At 42.7% G+C, this 23624-nt stretch overlaps 1 protein-coding gene across 1 annotated transcript in view; it reads right to left on the bottom strand.

The window, feature by feature from the left end:
- Positions 1 to 23624, bottom strand: part of CFAP61 (cilia and flagella associated protein 61) — a 250115-nt gene that overhangs the window by 195041 nt on the left and 31450 nt on the right. Inside the window, 2 exon segments of the mRNA XM_010836599.1 lie at positions 7171 to 7330; positions 21505 to 21637. Coding sequence (XP_010834901.1) covers positions 7171 to 7330; positions 21505 to 21637 — 293 coding nt within the window.

Genomic DNA, 23624 nt, shown 5'->3' with positions numbered 1-23624 from the left:
TATTCATTGGAAGGACTGATGCTGAAGCTGAAACTCCAATACTTTGGCCACCTGATGCGAAGAACTGACTTATCTGAAAAGACCCTGATGCTGGGAAAGACTGAAGGCGGGGGGAGAAGGGGACGACAGAGGATGAGGTGGTTGGATGGCATCATCGACTCGATGGACATGAGTTTGAGTAAATTCTGGGAGTTGGTGATGGACAGGGAGGCCTGGCGTGCTGCAGTCCACGGGGTCGCAGAGTTGGACACGACTGAGCAACTGAACTGAACTGAACCACTTTGTACTTAATCTGGATTGTGAAAACTATCTACATCATTGAACATACAGCCCTCTGCCTCAAAAACCTATGCAACTGTGCTTTGACTTCTAACGGGTACAACCATTTTTGGAGCTGTCTGAGAGGTTGTTCCTGGGTTAAAAACCTCAATCAGGCTCGAATAAAATTTCCCATTTCTTTCTTAGATTGACTGATTAATTTTTCATCAACACAGTCACTGTGGAGATAATCGTGTCAGCCTGGGCATAAGCCTGGAAGTATTTATTTGTTTTGTCAACTTCTTTAACACATCATTAGAACTCACATAGTTCTGGAAAACTAGAGCTGGCAAGAGTGGCTAAAGTTTCAGAAGAATACAATTTTCTTACCTCTGTATACCAAAAAGACATTTGTTGTTTTTTTTTAAAAAAAAAAAGATGAAATTCAAGTTGTGACAAATACGAGTCAGTATATTAGACTTTGAGCATCAGGCAGAGGGGCCATTACTGCCATGTCTTGCAGCCTTGGCAACAGGGCTCCAGAGAACCACTGACACAGGATCCTAGGTGTCACTGAATGTTGAGTCATGTTCCCATAAACTTCATGCTTTAAGTCCTAACCCCTTAATACCTCAGAATGTGACCATCTGGAGAAAGGGCCTTTAGTTTATTTTTCAGATTTTTTAATGTCAACCACTTAAAAAGTCCTTATTGAATTTGTCACAATATTGCATCTGTTTTATGTTTTGGTTTTTTGGCCACAAGGCATGTGGGGTCTTAGCTCCCCATCCAGGAAGGAACCTGCACCCCCTGCATTGGAAAACAAAGTCTTAACCACTAGACCACCAGGGAAGTCCCAAGAAAGGGCCTTGAAAGAGACAGAGTAATATGAGGTCAGATGGGTGGGCCCTTGAGCCACTGTGTGTCCTCACAAGAAGAGGGGATTAGGACACAGACAGGAACAGAAGGGAGAACCACATGAAGACACAAGGAAAAGACAGTCATCCACAAGCCAAACAGGGAGGCCTCAGAAGAAACCACCCTGCCGACACCTTGACCTCAGACTTCTCATCTCCAGAACTGTGAGAAAATGATTTTCTGTTGTTTAAGCCCCGTGTTCTGTGGGACCCTTCTATGACAGTCCGAACAAATCCATACAGAGCCCAAGAGGGTCACTACTTCAGTAGTTGTAGACCATCCTAGCTGGTATTAATAAATACATGGTCTGAGATGCAATATCCAAATATCTTGGTGGAAATATTGCTAGGCTCTGTAGATGAGTGCTTCATCCACACTTGGAATCCACGCTAAAAGAAGAATAAAGTATAAAACAGAAAGCAACACAGACATATAAAATAGAACCTTAGGAAGAGAGGCTAGACGACCTGGGCTACTTGATTAAATAAGACTTGATTTAGCTGCTGTTTCTTAACCCTCCATATTCCTTCTCCCTGCAGAGGAGAGACTGAGAGTAAGAAGCAAATGTAAGTGCAATAAAAGAATTTAAATAAGACATAAAGGAACATTTCCTGACAATGAGCGATTTTCTTTCATTTAAAAGGCAACATTGCTATGTGGAGATGTTGTGAAAATTATATTTTGAAGGGCCTTTTAAATGTAGAGTAAGCAGTACTTTTCCTGGGTGGGCTGGTTATAAGAGGCTGCGTTGGTTATTCTAAGGGACACCCACGATTCTGTTGTGTGAAATTGTATCTCTCCCGGCCAAGGGCACATCAAGGTCCTTGGAGCCTATGTGTGCTGGCCCCTGGGCATGTATTGAGATTCACTTCGCAGGACTCTTTCAAAACCAAGACGCTCACTCCCCAGGTCACACCAGCCTGCATGACAAACAAAAGTTTCGTCTTTCGCTTGTTTTTATTTTAACTGGTAAATGTGTTGATGCCAGGGCAGCTGTGGAAATGCAGGCTGTGCCCTATTTTGCCTTATGCATCATCAAGAAAATTGCCAGCTCACTTCTGGTTCCAAAGTCTTCATTGTAATGATGCAGGGAACAAAAGACACAGCTTGATTTGCAATCGCTGGGCCGGGCCAGCGGTGGAGCCAACTGGAAAAAATACATATTGTTTTGAGCCATTTCATTGTCACTGAAGGAAAATATTCATAAACTGCCAGCATATGGAGGGAGCATCCTGATGCTTGTTCCCTCAGCTTTCAGGCTCCTGGCATTTGAGGGATCTTGGGTCTCATTCAGTATAACCTCCCATACAAGTAGAAAGCCCTTTCCTGAGACTTATGACTATTCATGAATTTTTCCAATGTCTGGGGAACTTGGCCACTTCTAAACGAGGTACTCCACTTAATAAAAAATAAACTTTTACTAGATTTTCCTTAAACTGGGACAAAATCTGCATCCTCAGACTTTGTTCCCATTGGTCCTAATTTAGTCTCAAGGTTTAGTAGCTAAAAACTCAAATTTACAAGTGTGTGTAATAATTTATAAATGAAGAACCGGTGGCTAAAAGAATGGGATCATACACAAATTATCCAAGTCAAATGCAAAGTGAATGTGCATGGTTACACTAAAGGAAACTTCGGAAACAGCTGAAATGATGAGATGGCAGCTGATCACAATATTTACAGTAGCTAAAGAATGAGGAACTTGATAACTAAATTCCATATAGGTTAAATGGATTCTGTATTCAGAAATACAGTTAATCATGTAACTTTGATATTGTTAAATCATTAGAAATAATCAGCATCATATTACAAAGATTTAAATATTTTAAGATCTTTACCTAAAGAAGCTAGCAAACTGCATTTTTGTTTCTTTGCTTAATTAATCATTTGGTTGGAAAAAATAAAGAATGGGGACCACTGTACAAGCTCTGGAATGTTGAGTCATGATGTTGTCACTCTGCTTGGAGGGGTGAAAGTTTGCATGAAATTGTGAGTTTCACAGTTGGTGGGAACAGACCCTACCTTGATCAAGGACCTGAGAACAAGCAGTTTATTTGGGAGGTGATTCAGGAAGCATGGTAGGGAGGTTAGGAAGAGAGAAGGGAAAGGAAGGCAGCTAATGAAACATATGTCATCACGCGGATCCTAGCTGTAACTTCATCTCCTGGAGGAGTTCTGAAAAACAACGCAAAACTCAAGTCTCAAAGCTATCCCACCGAGGGGTGAGGGAGCTGAGGTATTTATATCTCAACTCCTTTCAGCTGTGGTAAGTAAATGTTTTCACAGCTGGTGGGGAAAGACTAGGCCAGCAGTGTGTTGGGGTGGGTTCTCTCAGAAGCAGACCCTGAGTCAAGGATTCGAGCACAACTGTCTATCTGGGAGTTGATGGAGAAGATACCAGTAGGGGAGCAGGGACAAGGAACAGGGAAGCTGGGGCACTTTCCTAGTGGTCCAGTGGTTAAGAACACACCTTCCAGTGCAGGGTACTCAGGTTCAATCCCTGGTCAAGGTACTAAGATCCCACATGCTATAGGGCAACTAAGCAATGAAAGATTCCACGTGCTACAACTAAGACCCTGACATAGCCAAATAAATAAATCAATATTTTTTAAAGAAGAAATGGAGAATCAGAGGCTGCTCCTGGGGTCTCAGTGTCCTGGTACTTCCTGCCCACCTCTGGCACAGGACAAATTGGCTGTGCACAGTCCTGGCAAATCCCACAGACACAAGAGGTGAAAAGTCCAGAAGATGGGAGTTGTCCAAAGCACAAACACACACACACACACACGCAGACACACACACACACACGTCACTGAGAGCTCCTAAAAGTGGTAACTCATTCAATAATTCATTGAAGTGAAAACAATTGATCATGTATTTGTATAGTAGACACACCACTGGAGTTTTTGATCACAGCCACCCTAGACAAAAAGTCAAGTGGAAGGATAAGCTGGGTGCTGGGTCAGCCCCTGCTGAGCTGTAACACCTTTTGTGAATTTGGGCAGCAGGGGTCACCTTTCCCAGGCAGTGCTAGTGGTGAAGAACCCACCTGCCAAGGCAGGAGACCCAGGAGATGTGGTTTCAATCTCTGAGTTAGAAAGATTCCCCTGGAGGAGGGCGTGACAACCCACTCCAGTATTCTTGCCTGGAGAATCCTATGGACAGAGGAGCCTGGCAGGCTGCAGTCCCTGGGGTCGCAAACAGCCAGACATGACTAAAGCAACATAGCGCACACGCAGGCACCTTTCTTAGCTCTCGTACATCAAATCATGAGGATAAAATGAGACAATATATATGAAAATCCTTTGAAAGGTAAAAAGCATAAACAGAATTGAAAGCATAAGGCACAATGGTGTGTGCCCACTGAAACAAGAATTTTGGCTCGTATTTTAGGGAAATTATATTTCCTTTAACTTGAGACTTTCGTTAGATAAAAAAGGACAGGATCATAACACATTTCCAGTTTTCTCTGGAGCCTCATCCTTTGTCGCTGTTGATGTGAAGGGGAAAGCAAAATGTGCCAATGACTCTTTTCTGCAATATAATGGGCTGTAGATTCGTGAATCCATCCCTGAGTTATTTGGAAGTCTACAATAGTGTTTCCCGGTAACGAAACTTCATAATCACCATTTTATTAGTGGAGCTGGATTTTCAAAAATAAATAAGACACACAAAATGACAAGAGAAATTTTCCTATTTCCTTTAGCTACCATCCTGTCCTAGATCAACTAATTTTAGGTAAAAATATTAAAAGTGGGAGACAGAATAGTAAGACTTCTTCCAGTTTCCATATCTCTGGGGCTTTTGCTAAACAGACACACTTTGGCTAAACAGATTATGTGTTTTTAAGTCCAGGATTTGATCTAAATTTTGAATTGTGTTCCTGCCCATGAAGTTTCTAAGATAGGAACATCCCAGTCATTCTATGTAATTCAGAGCTACTCAGAAACACCCTGAAAGGGAACCATATCTTTTCAACATTTTTCTAAAGATTTATTTTTATGTGGACCATTTTAAAAGTCTTTATTGAATATTTTACAGTACTGCTTTCGTATGTTATAGTTTTTTGGCTGAGAGGTATGTGGGATCTTAGTTCCCTGATCAGAGATCAAACCCATACCCCCTGCTCCGGAAGGTGAAGTCTTAACCACTGGACTACCAGGGAAGTCCCTCAACTTGTTTTTAATAATGACAACAATCAAGGGGAGAGGGAAAACAACCTTAATTTTTTCAGAACTTACTCCATACTTGGCAAAAAGCTAAGGTCGTCATGTAGATTCTAACATTTAACCATCCCAACAACTTTCTGGTTTTGATACTATTTTTATCTCCATTTTAGGCATGAGAAAACTAAGCCATAAAACCTATTGACTTCTGCCTTCAAGAAGAATTTATACATTCGAAAGTGACAATGATAACATATTATTCAAGACTGTCTCATGCTGAAGGTTCCTTCAGAACACTCCTGTATGTCTTAGCTGAGAAGCAAGGGCAAGCCAGCCTTCACCATGAAACAATAAAGACCTCAAAGCTCTTATTAATACAGAAGGGATATCCCTCTCCAGCTACAGCTCCAAAAGGTCTTTGCGACCTGTGTGAACGTTCCGACCAGCTCCATGCACTTGGTTTCCTGTCCAGCCAATAAGATCTGCCAAACCAACACCTGCTGTTGTTTAGATCAACAAGTCCTCTGCTTGTCAGTCTTGCTTCCAACATGCTCCTCTTCCTATTTTTGAGCAATCTTTTTTTTGACATCTAGAAGCATTTATTTTATGCAAAAAACTTAAATATGAATATATGTACGCAGAAAGTGCACACATTACCTACACTGAACAATGCCAAGTAACAGTATATTGATGCAACAGCTGTCTTCAAAAATAAACATAAAAATGGAGCCCAGACTGGCAGACAAGAGCAAAATTGTGATATAGTCTTTCAGACACGAGAAAGCAGAGCAATTCAAGATGCCCTGATGTTAACCTGGGAAGACTCATGTAAGTGAAAGACCAACGACAAAGTGATGGATAATGACCGCTCAAAATGAGGATCCATGCTGATGGCGCACTAAGTTTGATGTAGATGCTGAGTAAAGCCCTGGACCTGAGTGATCTCAGTCAGACCCCACGACGCCCCTTTGTGGGAGGTGTTACTACTCTTCCTATTTCACAAATGAGGAAACCTAGGTTTGGAGAACTAGATTTACACACCCTGCTGCATCTCCCTGATTTAAGAAACAAACACTTAACCTCAAAGATGCTCATGGATGCAGGGAGACTTTGTTAAATTAAGATACCAAAGGTTGAGATGACCCAATTTCACTTGGTGAAAATCCTAATACAGACATGATTTTAAAATCAGTTCTAATATTGTAGATGGCTAAAAATAAGCAAGTTTAAAATGACTACTTGCAATAGACCTGTATTACATAATAAGTTGTCGATGACATAAACACAGAAGCGCTAATTGTTGGGGTTAAAACTTAAAGGCATATATACATATATCTGAATATATTTGTATAAATGAATCACTTTATACCTGAAACTAACATAACATTATAAATCAACTATACTTCAATTAAAAAAAAATAAAAAACTTAAGGACATACAGAATTTCTCTAGTTCTTGACTTAAAAGACTCACTTATCATATTCAGGTTCTGGGTTATATGTGTGTGCACAAATAAAATCCTGAAACACTATCAATTATTTCACCACAACTTACCTCGACTCTAACAATGAACTTCTGAAGGTAGACATTCTGAATTCAGGAGACCTTTGGCAACAAGGCTGTGGTGTCTACCCAGGGCCGTGCCCCTTGACCATCTGTGCTCACAGATACAGGCACAAGGTTGCGATGCACCAGGAACCACCCCTGAAAGGGGACTGGGTACAGAGCTGCCCAGCAGCTGCCACCACCCAGCTCCAGCACAGAGTCAATAGCACAGCATAGCGCACAAAGCTCCATCCCCGGCATGCTCCTACGACAGCCACTGTACCTGAACTTTCGTGGATGCTGAACTCCTGGGGTGGTTCTAGGATGTCGTCCTGATGCGGGATGCAGAGTCCATGGAAGGGTGCCAGGTCAAAGCACTTGTGCAGGAGCTCCAGGTTCACTTGTGAGCACACGCTCATGAACCCGACAGCCACACCTTCCACCTGAAATGTCCAAGACATCTCATGACCATCCAACCTCAGGTGAATGGGCACCATGAAAGCCCCTGCCCGTGGGCACCTGGAGCTGTATGAGGGAGGGAGCACCCTATGGTCAGGCGCAGTGCACAGCACACATGACAGGCTCAAAAAATGATGTCACAGATGACCACCTTGGATGGACAACAAAATTATCATGAATGACAATCCTAGAGATGGGTCTGGAACTTAGGGAGGCTGTCATGGTGTTCTTGAGGGGAAATTTTGCCCAAACAATACCCCTGCCTGCCCTAAATCCTTTCATTTCCCTACTGCAAGCCCAACTCTCCTGTCTACTTTCCTCCCCTCCACCATGCAGTTCCAAGGAGGACCATTATTTCCAGTGGCCATCTGGTTGACCCCAATTTAGAACAAGTTAATAATTTGCTCCTCATCAGGTAGGTACTCTTCAATTTTTGTGTGTGTGTGTGTTGTGTGTGTGTGCATGTGCTCAATTGTGCCCAACTCTTTGTGACCCCATGGACTGTAGACTGCCAGATTCCTCTGTCCACAGGATTTCCCAGACAAGAATACTGGAGTGGGTCACCATTTCCTTCTCCAGGGGATCTTCCCAATGCTGGGATAGAACCTGTGTCTCTTGAGGCTCCTCCATTGGCAGGTAGATTCTTTACAACTAGTGCCACGTGGGAAGACTTATTTCTTTCATTTTCTTGAACATATATTTGACTAGATGGTCTCATGGGGAGGAGATGAGAGGAAGGAGGTTCAGTGGAAAGTTCTGAGGAAATAAACTCACTGCACCTGTTCACAGGTGAGTCTGATCTACAACATAACCACCTCCCAGCATCCTGTGCTGTGCTGTGTCGCTAAGTCGTGTCTGACTCTTTGCAACCCCACAGACTGTAGCCTGCCAGGCTCCTCTATCCATGGGGATTCTCCAGGCAAGAATACTGGAGTGGGTTGCTATGCCCTCCTCCAGGGGGGTCTTCCCAACCCAGGGATCAAACCCAGGTCTCCCACATTGCAGGCAGATTCTTTACCGTCTGAGCCACCAGAGAAGCCCTCTCAGCATCCCACCTGATTCTAAACCTCCTACAATGGCCCTCATCATTTTAGGCCTTTGATGAGGAATACATCAGTGGGAAGACGAGGGTGACAGTGAGATATAATAAAAAATATTTGGTCTTCATCCCTCATTCCTGGCTCAAAGTTCATAAAACACTTATAATCTCCTGAGAGTCTTTTATTGTTCATAATAAGCCCCTTTCAATGGTACGTGAGTTTATGCTAATAAGGCCACTTTCAGAGGATGGGAACTGGTTACCAGAGGAATCAGCCATGTGATTAGAGGGTTGGAGCTTTCAGCCATGTTCCCTCGGCCTCAGGGGCTTCCCTGGTGGCTCAGACAGTAAAGAATCGGCCTGAAATGTGAGAGGCATGGGTTCAATCCCTGGGTCAGGAAGATTCCCTGGAGGAGGAAATGGCATCCCACTCCAGTATTCTTGCCTGGAGAATCCCCATGGACAGAGCCTGGTGGGCTGCAGTTCATGGGGTTGCTAAGACTTGGACACAACTGAGCGACTAAGCACACAGCACCTCGACCTCTGAGAAGGGGAGAGGAGCTGGAGAGTGAGTGCAGCCACCACAGCCCAAGATTTAATCAACTGTTAATGGAAAACCAGAAAAACACCTAAACAATGGGGTTCCCAAGCCTCCCTGCTGGTGAACACACGAAATGCCAGGCAGTCGGGGGCCCAGAGAGGACATGGAAGCTCCCCCCGCCCTCCCTACCTCACCCAATGCATCTGTTCCGTTTCCTGTTCCTGAGCTGTATCCTTTACAGTGAACCCATGATGGCAAGTAAAGAGTCGCCTGAGCTCTGTGACCCTTCCAGCAGGTTCTCAAACATGACCGAGGGGGTCATGGGAACCCGTGAGTTATTGCTGGTCAGTTAAAAGCACAGGGGACAATCTGGGGCTTGTGAATGGCACCTGATGTGGGCAATTTTGTGGGCCTGAGCTCTAAATCTGTGGGGTCTGCACTAAGGCTGAGCAGTATCAGAAAGTGAATTAGACTGCAGGACACCCAGCTGGTGACTAGAAGCTGGAGAGCTGGCTGGTGTGGGAAAGATGCAACACATTTGGGATCATAAGTGTTCTGAGTAGAGGAAACAACATATCTTTTCATGAGTGACTAGCTGATCTAGGCCTATTACTGGTACTGACATATTATAAATTAACGACAATTTTTAATTCTATCAAAGTTTAATGCCCTATTGACTGATGACTGTGATTGAAATTCTTTACTATGTTCCTTTAGTAATTCTGGATTTCACTCTCCTCTGCAAGGAAAGCATTTAAAATTTTAAAAGAGGCAAGAAGGAATACAGCATTCTTGGGTTAACTATTCTCACTCATGGTGATTATGTTACAATACGCACATATATCAAAATATTAGGTTGGACACCTTAAACTTATACAATGTTACATATCAATTCTAGCTCAATAAAATTGGAAAGAAGAAAAATAAACACATTTTGCATAAATAATTCCTTTGATCTTTATGTGGGTTCTAAGCAAATTCTGGTAACTGATTTGACTCTGACAGCTCTTATAAGAAAACAGCATTTACTGGGTGGGTTCTAGCCCTCCAGAGTTCAGATTTTATTTCTTGAGACAACCATTCAGCCAGAAGAGCTCAACAATTGTCAGAATTCCCAGATCCTAAGAATGCGACATCATCCCATAAATACCAAGTTGGATAAAATGGTTAATACTCCCTAGAGTGGAGCAAGAACCTACAACACTCTTTTAAACATCAGAGGGAAAAAAAGTTAGCTATTAAGCTATTCGTTCTCAAATGTATCTTCTGGCTTAAAACTGTTCATCCTCCAAGATGTGTTTGAAAAGTAAATACGAGATTCCCTGTAATTCTTCTAAATGCTAGGATACAAGAGGAATTTTTTTTAATGAATTTTTTTCCCATGCATTTTCTTTTCTTTACAGGCACCCCCCCCACCAATTACTAGCTGCAAAAGGCTGGATTCACACAGCTGTTTTACAAATCCATCGACACTTCAATAAAAGTCCAAAATAAACATTTTAATTTTTTTCCCAAATAACAAGTGATTGTTTGTCTTGTTTGCACGCGTGAACAAAGGCTGCGTAGCCGCAGTTGCCTGGCTTCTCTGTGATTTTAGGCCCGAGACTCAGCAGACGCTGATTAACCAATCCATCTGCCATATGTGTGGGGAGAGATGGCCAGCCTCCCTCTCGGCAGGGAAAATTGGCATCCATCTTGGTTCACATGGAGATGTCCTTCTCATCTACAGCCACGCTGGCGCAGTGCAACTTCCATGGCCTGAAATACCTTTTGCTGGCTTCGCGGCGAGCTGTGTGTGCACGATAAGAATGTATTATTTATAAGACCGCTGTTAGTAATGAGCTATTACACTAATGGCTCGTCGTGTTTGGAATTTGATTTCAAATGGCATGGATCACACATTCTGATGAAAATGAGAAAAACATGTTGTGCCATTAGGAACAAAAGATTTCACGTTCTCCAATTCTGCAACCTGTTATATTCTCGTCATTCATGCTGGGGCTGTGACAATTCACAAAGTTAAGGATGATGGACCCAACACAGCGAGGATATATTGTGGATGTGCCTGCTTTTTTCCTTTGGGTTCCTTTGTGATTACCGTTCTGACGTGAAAAACACTGCTCTTAAATATGAATTTGTGGGAGTATTCAAATGCATCTTTGTGTGAGTATGTGTTTTCCAGAAAAAAAAAAAAAATAGTTGATTTGATGGATGTTTTCTTTTTTACTTGTACAGTGAAAAGGTAATGATTGCAGGCTCCTGTCTGTCTTCCAGGTAACAAGTACTTTCCACTCCAAGGGTGGCTTTCATTATTTCACAGTGAGCAAAACTGAGTTTGCTGCTGTGCTTGTTTTTCCTATGAGGATCCATACGACAATGCATAAGGCTAAGATCATCATAACCACACATTCGGTAGCCAAGTCTTCATAAGCAGGTCCATCAATAGGCCCGTGTGCAACGTGTCATTCACATTTCCATCTAAAAAGCCCTGTATCACCCACCTTTCTGGGTGACCATACTCCACAGTGAGGTTGCCCTCATTGTAACAACTGTCAGCTCTGATCCTTCCTGCCTGATGCCAGAGGCACGGCTGGGCAGGCAGGCTCTGCCCACCCGCAGGTCAGTGGTGCCTCCTTGGACTGCTGCTGCCCATGCTGTGGATGCTGCCAAGGCAGACACTCTGTCCATCTGTCTCCAGGAGCTGCCCTTGGCCTCCAACCGCCCTGCCCTGAAATCTCAGTTTGTGTAAACACCAGATGTCAAGGTAAGCCAGGATGAAGTTATAAAAAGGAACTTTGCTAACTCAGAACTCCTCCAAAGTGTAGATGAAGTCAAAGAAAGCACTCTCAGTTAAAACCCTTTACTCCACAGCTTGCACAGTGCAGATACAGTTCTCAGGCCTTCCACACATGTGGCCTGTGACTGCCGTGGATGGGTCTGGAAGGGGCAGGCTTGCTGGACTGTGCCCTGTTCTCTCTGCTCACCCAAAAGTGCAGTGTAACTCCTAAGCGGCAGTTACAAATATGCGGGAAAAGCTTATTCCTAACTGTTGCCAATTTCTGTGGTATAAATACTCCTGTTGCAGCCTATCATGAGTTCCTGGTATGATGTCACTGAGAGGAAAACTGGGAAAAGATGCCCAGTAGCCATAATTACAGTAATTCTTCTGCACAGAGACTACAAATATAAGTGACTTCAAGAGGGCAGATAATAGTAAAATAATGACAAAGTTATGGTCTTTGAGCCCATCTTTGCATGGGCTCAATAAAAGACAGAAATGGTACGGACCTAACAGAAGTAGAAGATATTAAGAAGAGGTGGCAACAATACACAGAAGAACTGTACAAAAAAAGATCTTCACGACCCAGATGATCACAATGGTGTGATCACTCACCTAGAGCCAGACATCCTGGAATGTGAAGTCAAGTAGGCCTTAGGAAGCATCACTACAAACAAAGCTAATGGAGGTGATGGAATTCCAGTTGAGCTATTTCAAATCCTGAAAGATGATGCTGTGAAAGTGCTGCACCCAATATGTCAGCAAATTTGGAAAACTCAGCAGTGACCACAGGACTGGAAAAGGTCAGTTTTCATTCCAATCCCAAAGAAAGCCAATGCCAAAGAATGTTCAAACTACCGCACAATTGCACCCATCTCACACGCTAGTAAAGTAATGCTCAAAATTCTCCAACCCAGGCTTCAATAGAATGTGAACCATGAACTTCCAGATATTCAAGCTGGTTTTAGAAAAGGCAAAGGAACCAGAGATCAAATTGCCAACATCTGCTGGATCATCAAAAAAGCATAGAGTTCCAGAAAAACATTTATTTCTGCTTTATTGACTGTGCCAACACCTTTGACTATGTGGATCATAACAAACTGTGGAAAATTCTGAAAGAGATGGGAATACCAGACCACCTGACCTGCCTCTTGAGAAATCTGTATGCAGGTCAGGAAGCAACAGTTAGAACTGGACATGGAACAACAGACTTGTTCCAAATAGGAAAAGGAGTACATCAAGGCTGTATATTGTCACCCTGCTTATTTAACTTATATGCAGAGTACATCAGGAGAAACGCTAGGCTGGATGAAGCACAAGCTGGAATTAAGAAGTGGCAGACTTTATTTTTTTGAGCTCCAAAATCACTGCAGATGGTGACTGAAGCCATGAAATTAAAAGACACTTACTCCTTGGAAGGAAAGTTATGACCAACCTAGACAGCATATTAAAAAGCAGAAAGCTTGCCAACAAAGGTCCGCCTAGTCAAGGCTAATAGTTTTTCCAGTAGTCAAGTATGGATGTGAGAATTGGACTATAAAGAAAGCTGAGCACCAAAGAACTGATGCTTTTTAACTATGGTGTTGGAGAAGACTCTTGAGAGCCCCTTGGACTGCAAGGAGATCCAACCAGTCCATTGTACAGGAGGTCAGTCCTGAGTGTTCACTGGAAGGACTGATGTTGAAGCTGAAACTCCAATACTTTGGCCACCTGATGTGAAGAACTGACTCATCTGAAAAGACCCTGATGCTGGAAAAGATGGAAGGTGGGATGAGAAGGGGACAACAGAGGATGAGGTGATTGGATGGCATCATCAACTCAATGGACATGAGTTTGGGTAGACTCCAGGAGTTGGTGATGGATAGGCAGGCCTGGCGTGCTGCAGTCCATGGGGGTCACAAAGAGTCGGACATGACTGAGCAACTGAACTGAACTGAACTGATTTTTGAGGATTTATTGATTTTGCTTTTAGTATAATTTATTATACTGTTAGTTGATATCACTTAATTTTTGACAATGGCTATGCTTAACAATCAGTTTGCCAAGTTCCTGAAGATTTAACAACTGGCTCCCATGAGCCAGGGCGAGTGCACCTCCCTCCCCCTCACCCCAGAACACTTCTGCCGAACGGCCAGCCTGAGTAAGCCTACAGGGGTTGGAAAGAGGGTCCTGGGAGGTCAGTGGGAGGGTGGTGACTGCACTGCTCTTGAACCCAAAACAGGCTGAGATACCTAATATGGCTTGGTGAAGACCAGAGACTCACTCCCAGATCCTAGGTCAGCTTGCTCGCCATGGACATGTCCTGTTCTCGACCATCCACGTAAGACTGAGGCCTGTGGTCACATCTCCACCGAACACACAGAGATCACACTGGACTCCGTTTGTGTCTTTAGAGATACCAAAGGATCCCTGCAGGGATGGGACTGCAGTTCTCAGCCGGAGATGTTGCTTTGATGTTCTCACACACTGAAAGCTTGTAACACGTGACAGGAGAGGGAAGGAAATGAGTGAGGAGGCTGCTATAGCTGCTTCTCACAAGCACTAAAACTCAAGAGACTTGGGTTCTAACTTGCATCATGAAACCAAATAATTAAAGGCCTTCTCCAGAGTGATATCAGTATCATAGTGATAAGACATCCCTTGGTTTTGTCTCCTGCTCAGCAGCAGATATTTGGCTTCCATGCACGAACAAAAGTGCATGTGAGGGAGCTGTGGGATCCAGCACCATCCACCAAGGGGCCTGGGGGGAGTCTCACCTGCCTGTGAACTGGGAAATAGGCAGACAGACCTCAGTCGTGGTTGTGGACCCTGCAGAGGCCCATGAAGTGACTCTAGCGCCTCTGAGCCTCGGTCCAGGAGCTCCTGAGAACAGTGCCTGAGACAATCACTCATGGATGCGACAGCCTTTGATCAAGTTCAGACTTCCAGAGGAGAAGATTCTGATCCATTTGGAGCAAAATACAAAAACAAAAACCAGTTTGGATATCCTAGACTAGGGTAAGACAGTCTGCCTTTCCCCACAACATCCATCCTCCAAGGCAGTACAGCTTAGGCCAAGATTTATTCCCATAATTTGTCCCATGGGGGTAAGGGAGTGCCTGGCTTCCCTAGCTATGCAGGATGCTGCCAGAGGGACTCATTTCTCTCTTGCCAGGCTTAGAGTACTAAATTAGGAGCTCATGACTGGGTTGGAGGGTGGGGGAGGAAGGAATCTGAGACAGCAGCAGGTAGGGCCCTCAGAGGACATTAACAGGCATCACGGATTCCATCAAGAAGCCCACCCATGAGCTGCTGGGAATACCCCACCCATGGATCCTACCAACTGGCCCAGGAATGTCCCACATGCCTTATCCCCACACCCGCCCACCTTGTGGCAGCTCTCATGTACACTCCTAGGAGTGGCGTGGGCAGACCTGGCAGATGGCTAAGGAGCATAATGAGAAAATCGGTCTAATCTGTGGTCCAGGAAGATTCTACAAACTTGAGCTTTAGTGCCATCTCTGGGAAGACAAAACACTCAACCTGGTGCTTTGGAGGCCCATAGAAAATAAACAACTTGAAAATTCTGCCAAAAGAGAGAGCAAGAGGCACAGAGGAGGTGTACCACAAAAGGACACCTCAGAATCTCTAGCAGGGCTGAGAGAAGGTATTTCTCACCCAAAGACCAGAGGAAATGATTGCTATTCAAACGTGAAGTCAGCAATGCAAAACTCCAGGACCGTGAAATATCAAGGAAATATGACACCACCAAAAGGTCACAATAGTCTTCTGATAACTGAACCCAAAGACAAGGACAAATGGTTAACTCTCCAACGCACTAGACAAATAATTCAAAAAAGCTGTTTTCAGGAGACAGTGAGCTACAAGAAAACACAGACAGTTCAACAAAATCAGGAAAACAATACACAAATAAAATAAGAAGTTTAGCAAAAGAGAATCCATAAGAATCAACCATAAATTCTGGAGCCAAAGAATCAATGAATGACATGAAAATACAACACAAAGCATCTAACAGTGGACCTGATCAATCAGAAGAAAGAATAGTGAGACTGAAGACAGGAACTTTGAAAATATCAAGTCAAAGGAGAACAAAGTAAAAAGAATGAAAAGGGTTGAAGAAAGTCTGTGTGATCTATAAGATACGATCCTAAGGACCAATTTGTGAATCACCAGAGTTCCAAGACAAGCAGAGAGGGAAAAGGGGGCAGAGAGCTTATTTAAAGAAATAATGGCCAAGAACATCCCAAAGCTGGGGAGAGATATAGATACCCAAGTTCATGAAACCCATAGGTCACCAAACAAAATCAACTTAAAAGATCCTTCCCAAGACACATTATAATAAAACTCAAAAATCAAAGGTAAGAGGAGAATCTTAAAAGCAGCAGAAGAAAAAAATCTTGTGACTTCCAAGGGAACCCCCCCAATAAGACTGTCAGCAGATTTCTCAGCAGAAACCCTCCAGGCCAGGAATTAGCAGGATAATATACTCAAAGTGCTGAAAGATAAAAACTGCCAATAAAGAATACTTCACTCAGCAAAGCTGTCCTTAAAAAATGAAAGACTTTCCTAGACAAAAAAAAGCTAAGAAAATTCTTCACCACTAGACCTGCCCTATAAGAAGTGCTGAAAGGAGTTCTTCAAGATGAAATGTAAGGATGCTAATAACACAAAAATATATAAAAATATACAACACAATAGTAAAACCAAGTATACAGTCAAGTTCAGGATACTATAAAACTTTAATATGGCAAAGCATTAACCACTTAACTCTAGTGTAAAGATTAAAGGATGACAATTTAATATTTAAATAACTATAGGTACAATAATTTGTTAGTAAATATGGGATATAAAAAGGGGTAAATTGTGATATTAAAAACACAGGGAAGTAAAAGGGTAAACCTTTTGTGTGCAATTGAATTAAGTCTTTAGTGTAAAATAGACTGTTATGTCTGTAAGCTGTTTTATGTAAGTTTCATGGTAACCATGCAATAAAGATCTACAGTAGATTCACAAAAGATAAAGAAAAAGGAATCAAACCATTTCACAGCAGAAAATCATCAACTCATAAAGGAAGGCAGGAAGAAAGGAACAAGGTACTACAAACAGCCAGAAAACAGTAAGATGGCATTTGTAAGTCCTTACCTGTAATTACTCTAAGTGTAAATGAATTGTATTCTCCAAACAAAAGACACAGAGTGGCTAGATGGATAAAAAAACAAGACCTATCAATTTGCTGCCTACAAGAAATTCACTTCCTTTAAGGATACACATCATTTTCAAGTGAAGAGATGGAAGAATATATTCCATGATGGTGAAAACCAAAAGAGAGCATGGGTAGCTATGCTTATACCAGACAAAACAGACTGTAAGCCCCCCAAAAAGAGACAAGGAAGGTTATTAAATAATGATAAAGGGATCAATTCATCAAGAAGATATCATAGGACTTCACGGGTGGTGCAGTGGGTAAGACTCCGACTGCCAATACATAGGACATAGGTTCATTGCCTGGTGCGGGGAGATCCCACGTGCCACAGAGCAACCAAGCCCATGTGCTACAACCACTGAGTCCAAGTGCTGCAACCACTGACACCTGTGCGCCTAGCTCCTATGCTCCGAGCCAAGTGAGGGCACCGCAGTGAGAAGCTTGTGCACTGCAAGAAGGAGTAGCCCCCGCTCACTGCCGTAAAGAAAGCCCACGCAAAGCAATGAAGACCCAACACAGCCAAAAATAAATGAATAAATCATTTTTTTAAAAAAGAAAATAAATGACCCAATCAAAAAATGTGCCAAAGAACTAAACAGACATTTCTCCAAAGAAGACATACAGACGGCTAACAAACACATGAAAAGATGCTCAGCATCACTCTTTATCAGAGAAATGCAAATCAAAACCACTATGAGGTACCATTTCATGCCAGTCAGAATGGCTGTGATCTAAGTCTACAAGCAATAAATGCTGGAGAGGGTGTGGAGAAAAGGGAACCCTCTTACACTGTTGGTGGGAATGCAAACTAGTACAGCCACTATGGAGAACAGTGTAGAGATTCCTTTAAAAAACTGGAAATAGAACTGCCTTATGACCCAGCAATCCCACTGCTGGGCATACACACTGAGGAAACCAGAATTGAAAGAGACACATGTACCCCAATGTTCATTGCAGCACTGTTTATAATAGCCAGGACATGGAAGCAACCTAGATGTCCATCAGCAGATGAATGGATAAGAAAGCTGTGGTACATATACACAATGGAGTATCACTCAGCCATTAAAAAGAATACATTTGAATCAGTTCTAATGAGGTGGATAAAACTAGAGCCTATTATACAGAGTGAAGTAAGCCAGAAAGAAAAACACCAATATAGTATACTAATGCATATATATGGAATTTAGAAAGATGGTAACGATCACCCTGTATGCAAGACAGCCAGAGAGACACAGATGTATAGAACAGTCTTTTGGACTCTGTGGGAGAGGGAGAGGGCGGGATGATTCGGGAGAATGGCATTGAAACATGTATAATATCATATATGAAACGAATCGCCAGTCCAGGTTCGATGCAGGATACAGGATGCTTGGGGCTGGTGCACTGGGATGACCCAGAGGGATGGTACAGGGAGGGAGGTGGGAGGGGGGTTCAGGATGGGGAACACGTGTATACCCATGGTGGATTCATGTTGATGTATGGCAAAACCAATACAATATTGTAAAGTAATTAGCCTCCAATTAAAATAAATAAATTTATATTTAAAAAATAAAATAAAAATATAAAAAAAGAAGATATAACAATCAAAAATATATTAATATATATCCTCAACATCAGAGTACCTAACTATGATAAGCAAATACTAACAGATCTGAAGGGAGAGATAGACAACAATACAATACTAGCAGGGGACTTCAATAGCTAACTTTCGACAATGGATAGACATCCAGAGAGGAAATCAACCAGGAAACGTTAGACTCGATGTGCACGTTAGATAAAACTGACCTAACAAATGTGTACAGAACATCCCATCCAACAGCAGTAGAATAACACTGTTCTCAAGAACACATGGAACATTGTCCATGATACAGAATATGATAGATCACAAAATGAGTCTTAGCACATTCAGTCAGTTCAGTTCAGTCACTCAGTCGTGTCCGACTCTTTGCGATCCCATGAACTGCAGCATGCCAGGCCTCCCCGTCCATCACCAACTCCCGGAGTTCACTCAGACTCACGTCCATCGAGTCAGTGATGCCATCCAGCCGTCTCATCCTCTGTCGTCCCCTTCTCCTCCTCCCTCCAATCCCTCCCAGCATCAGAGTCTTTTCCAATGAGTCAACTCTTTGCATGAGGTGGCCAAAGTACTGGAGTTTCAGCTTCAGCATCATTCCTTCCAAAGAACACCCAGGACTGATCTCGTTTAGAATGGACTGGTTGGATCTCCTTGCAGTCCAAGGGACTCTCAAGAGTCTTCATTAAAAAGATTTAAATCACACCTAGTATCTTTCCCAACTACAGTGGTATTACCCTAGAAATTAATAGGAGGAAAGCTGAAAATTCACAAGTATATGAAAATTTAATATACTCCTGAACAACTAAGAGGTCAAAGAAGAAATCAAAAGGGAAATTAAAAAAAACCTTGAAACAAACAAAAGTGGAAATACAATAAACCAAAATTTACAGGATACTGCAAAAAGCAGTTCTAAGAAGTAAGTTTATAGTAGTAAATGCCTACATTAACAGAAAAAAAGGAAGATTTCAAATAAACAACCTAACTTTACAACCTTTAGAAAAAGACCAAATTAAGAAGCCCAAAATTAGCAGAAGGAAGAAATTAACAAAGAGCAGAGCAGAAATAAATGAAATAGAGACCAGAAAAGTAATCAAAAAGACCTGCAAAACTTAGAGCTGTATTTTTAGACAATAAACAAAATTGACAACCTGTTAGCTAGACTAAGAAAAAGAGAGAACACTCAAAATCTGAAATGGAAGAGTAGGTGTTAAAACTGATTTCATGGATACAAAGGATAAGAGATTACTATGATTAATTATACACCAACAAACTGGATAACCTAAAAGAAACAGACAAATTCCCAGAAACAGATAAGCTACCCAGACTGAATCAGGAGTTGTTAATCAAGGGATACAAATTTCAGGTATAAGATGAATAAGTTCTGGGCATCTACTGTACAGCATGATGATTACAGCTAATAACACTGTATTATATACCTAGGAGTGGTTAAGAGGTAGATCTTAAATGTTTTCACCACAAAAGAAAACAGTATTAATAATTTTGTAACATAATGGAGGTGCTGGCTCACGCTAAGGTGGTGATCATTTTGCAAGATAAGTACATCAGACTAACACACTGTATACCTTAATCTTACACAATGTCATATGTCAATTACATCTCAATAAAGCTGGAAAAATAAATACATAAATAAATGCCTTCTCTAAAAAACAAAGAACTGACTTAACTGGATGGGTACAGTGGGATCATTAAAAGCTTATTTGGGTCTGTATGAATCATTTTAACTATCAGGGCTTCTCAGGTGGTAAATGTCTTGAGTCTTCTCAGGAGACTTAAGAGATGGGGGTTCGATCCCAGGGCTGGGAAGATCCCCTGGAGTAGGAAACGGCAACCCACTCTCTTATTCTTGCCTGGAAAATTCCATGGCCAGAGGAACCTGGAGGGCTACAGTCCGTGTGGCTGCAGAGTCGGACGCGACTCAGCACATACGCGCACACACACACACACACACACACAGTTTTTGACTCATCGTGTAAGACGTGGTTTTTCAAAATGGTGCTGCTGGGCCCAAATGCTTCCTGATCCTTCCTTCTGTCACTAGCCCGGAGCCAAAGGTCAAATGACAATATTTGAACAAACGTCCTTAAAAGACAACACATAAACCTAAATATGACAAAAAAAAAAAAAAAAATGAAGTCTTTCAATGCAGAAGAAACAACTATCATGCACTAGTACATCTGAATCTAATTTTTAAGTCTGGTTCTCACCTGAAACTAAACCTCTATGAACATCTAAACTCATCTTATTCTTTTTTTTAAGATGTTAATTTTTTTTTTTTAAATGTGGAACATTTTTAGTCTTTATTGAATTTGTTACAATACTGCTTGTTTTATGTTTTGGTTTTTTGGCCACAAGACATATGGGATCTTAAGTCCCCAACTAGGGATTGAATCTGCATCTCCTGTACTGGAAGGTGAAGCCTTAACCACTGGACCACCAGGGAAAGCCCCCATCCTGGCCTTCTTCCGATGTGTCTTCTTCCATCATATAGATCAATGTTTCACCACCTGGACTGCATAAGGGAAGTATACGGGGAGCGTTTTCAAGATACTGACGTGCTCTACCCCCAAAAGATTGATTTCATTGTTCTGACTGCAACCTGGAATCAGGAATTTTTTCTGAGATAGAATTCACGTTCTGATACTGAGGGTAATAATCCGTTAAATCCATCACACCCGGGGCGCGGCATCACTGATTAAGCTTGCCTTAACTGTTGCTATCTATACAAATGACTTGCACATCCGCCAAGAGGCACATAGCCCAAATGATAAGATGTTTGCCCAAGTTGTTTTCCGGGAACTTGGAGTCAGCTGTGTCTAGTTCAGGCTTGAACCTGTTAAGACTGAGCATCTGGGAGGGCCTCGTAAAACCTGAAAAACCTAGAGCGGGAACCCTGGGGAAGCGGGTGACGTCGTGGCTCCAAGGATGTTCCTCGAACCAGGACCAGGGCTGCCCTCCTCTCACCCCTCTCCCGGGTGGGCCCCAGGTGAGTTATCATGCACCTCACACACGACAGCGTGATTCTCCTCGTCTTGGGCCTCGATGAGCTCAGCCAGGAAGTACTCGCCATATGTCTCCTTCAGGATGGTGTCATGGTGTAGGAATATTGGCATGAGGTCGTCGTGATCTTCCACCCTGTCAAAGGAAAGGCCTAAATCAGTGTTGGTTCCTCCATCTGCTCCTTTGACCCTGTCTTAAATGCCAGGGATAGAGCAACACACCCAAGAAATGGACTTACATCGTAATGGGGGGAATAGACAAGAATGTAACAAACAAGTCTCCTGGAACATTTCAAAGTGCGACCAATTGCTTTGGGATGGAGAGTGAGGGGGCCAAGGGGTCAGGGATAGGACACCTGAGTGAGACCCGAATGGAGAGATGGGGAGGAAGCTATGTCGAGACCTGGAGGTGGGCTGTACCAGGCAGAAGGGACACACTCACTGGCTGGGTGCAGACTGCAGGCGCAGCATCACTCGTGAGCCAAAGGACAGGAAGATGGGCACAGCACCTCCCATGTGTGTTTCAAGGAGTACTGTTTCTACAACACTGCTTCCAGCACCCCCTTCCTCCCCTTAGAAGAAAACCATAATCTAAAAACACTTTTCTGCTATAGGGTCCCTCATGGATTATCACAGGTAAGACGTAAAGGTTCTGGGAATGACTATGATAAAGACTATTTCCTTCAAGGGGCCCATGGTGCCCTTTGCTCCTGAGATGCCTACTTCCATGGAGGAGGAGATGCTGGTTTGCAGGTAACGAAGCTCTGCTCCCTACCCTGGGCACAACTACCTCAAGCCTCCTTCCCACGACTGCCTATCATGACCTTGACCCGCAGTGTGGGCAGGGATGGGAGACCCAAGAACCAAGTTTATGGCAGCACAGTGGTGCTGGCCCTTGGCTTTCATTTTGCTGCCATATTACATGTTTGTTTCTTCTTTGTAGCAGATTCTTGATTATGCTATTATATATATATATATAGAGAGAGAGAGAGAGAGAGAGATTAACGCTATTCTAGTTTTCCTGTCTAGGGTATTCTTATACATTTTCCTGGTCCTTTTCTTTTAAAAATGTTCCATATTTGTATTGCTTTTCTCATATAACTGATTTGGCTACCAGCCTTTATCCCCCCTCTTCTTTCATTACTCTGCCATCTCATGGGGCTTCTCAGGTGACACTAGTGGTAAAGAATCCACCTGCCAATGTAAGAGACATAAGAGATGCAGGTTTGATCCCTGGGTTGGGATGATATCCCACTCTAACTTCTGGTATGTTCTTTTTGATGTTACTAGCAGCTCCATCTAATGAATGGCAAAGACTCTCCCCTTGACCAGACTCTGACCCGGGACACTTGAAGTCTCTTCTTGACTAATTCTGAGCCCTGGCCTGAATATCTGAACAAATACTAGCAGTTACTTAGGACAGCTCAAGGCCACATCCCTAGGATGATGTGAGACTGCCTTAAAGTGCCTGCCTGAGCAAGCTCAGGTTGCCAGGAGAATTTCCAGCTTGTTCCAGCCCACACCTGTGGTTACCCTGTCTCCCAGCATCTGCAGGAGGGCAGGAGCCTGGCTTCTACACTCAGACGAGTCTCATAGAGGCTCTCTCATTTTCACTCTCTCATTTTCTCTTTTTTAAAAATTTTTGATAAAGCCCACTTTATTTCATTAAACTACAGATTGATATTAATGAGCATATATCCTTTTGCCTGGAATGACTTCTATTTGCTTCTATAGGTTAATTGATGTTCATTAGATATGATCACAAGCATACTACACAGTATTTTATGTTTCAACAGATTTTAAATTACATTGTAGCTAATATATATCTATTATTGTATGTAACGTATTATTTCTACTACCTTAAAGTTCATAGCATATAATTGCTTTGTTTTAGTCAAATATCTAATACAGCAGAATAGTTCACTTGCTGACAACACCAGATAATAATTTTCTCAGTCATAATTGCTATTCCCATGGACGGAGGAGCCTGGTAGGCTGCAGTTCATGGGGTCGCTAGAGTCCGACACGACTGAGCGACTTCACTTTCACTTTTCACTTTCATGCATTACAGAAGGAAATGGCAACCCACTCCAGTGTTCTTGCCTGGAGAATACCAGGGAGGG

This window comes from Bison bison, unplaced genomic scaffold (assembly GCF_000754665.1).
Source record: "Bison bison bison isolate TAMUID 2011002044 unplaced genomic scaffold, Bison_UMD1.0 scf7180017864063, whole genome shotgun sequence".
NCBI classification, from domain to species: Eukaryota; Metazoa; Chordata; class Mammalia; order Artiodactyla; family Bovidae; genus Bison; species Bison bison.
Note: the sequence above shows the minus strand (reverse complement) of the source record. Positions and strands in the feature narration are given on the sequence as shown.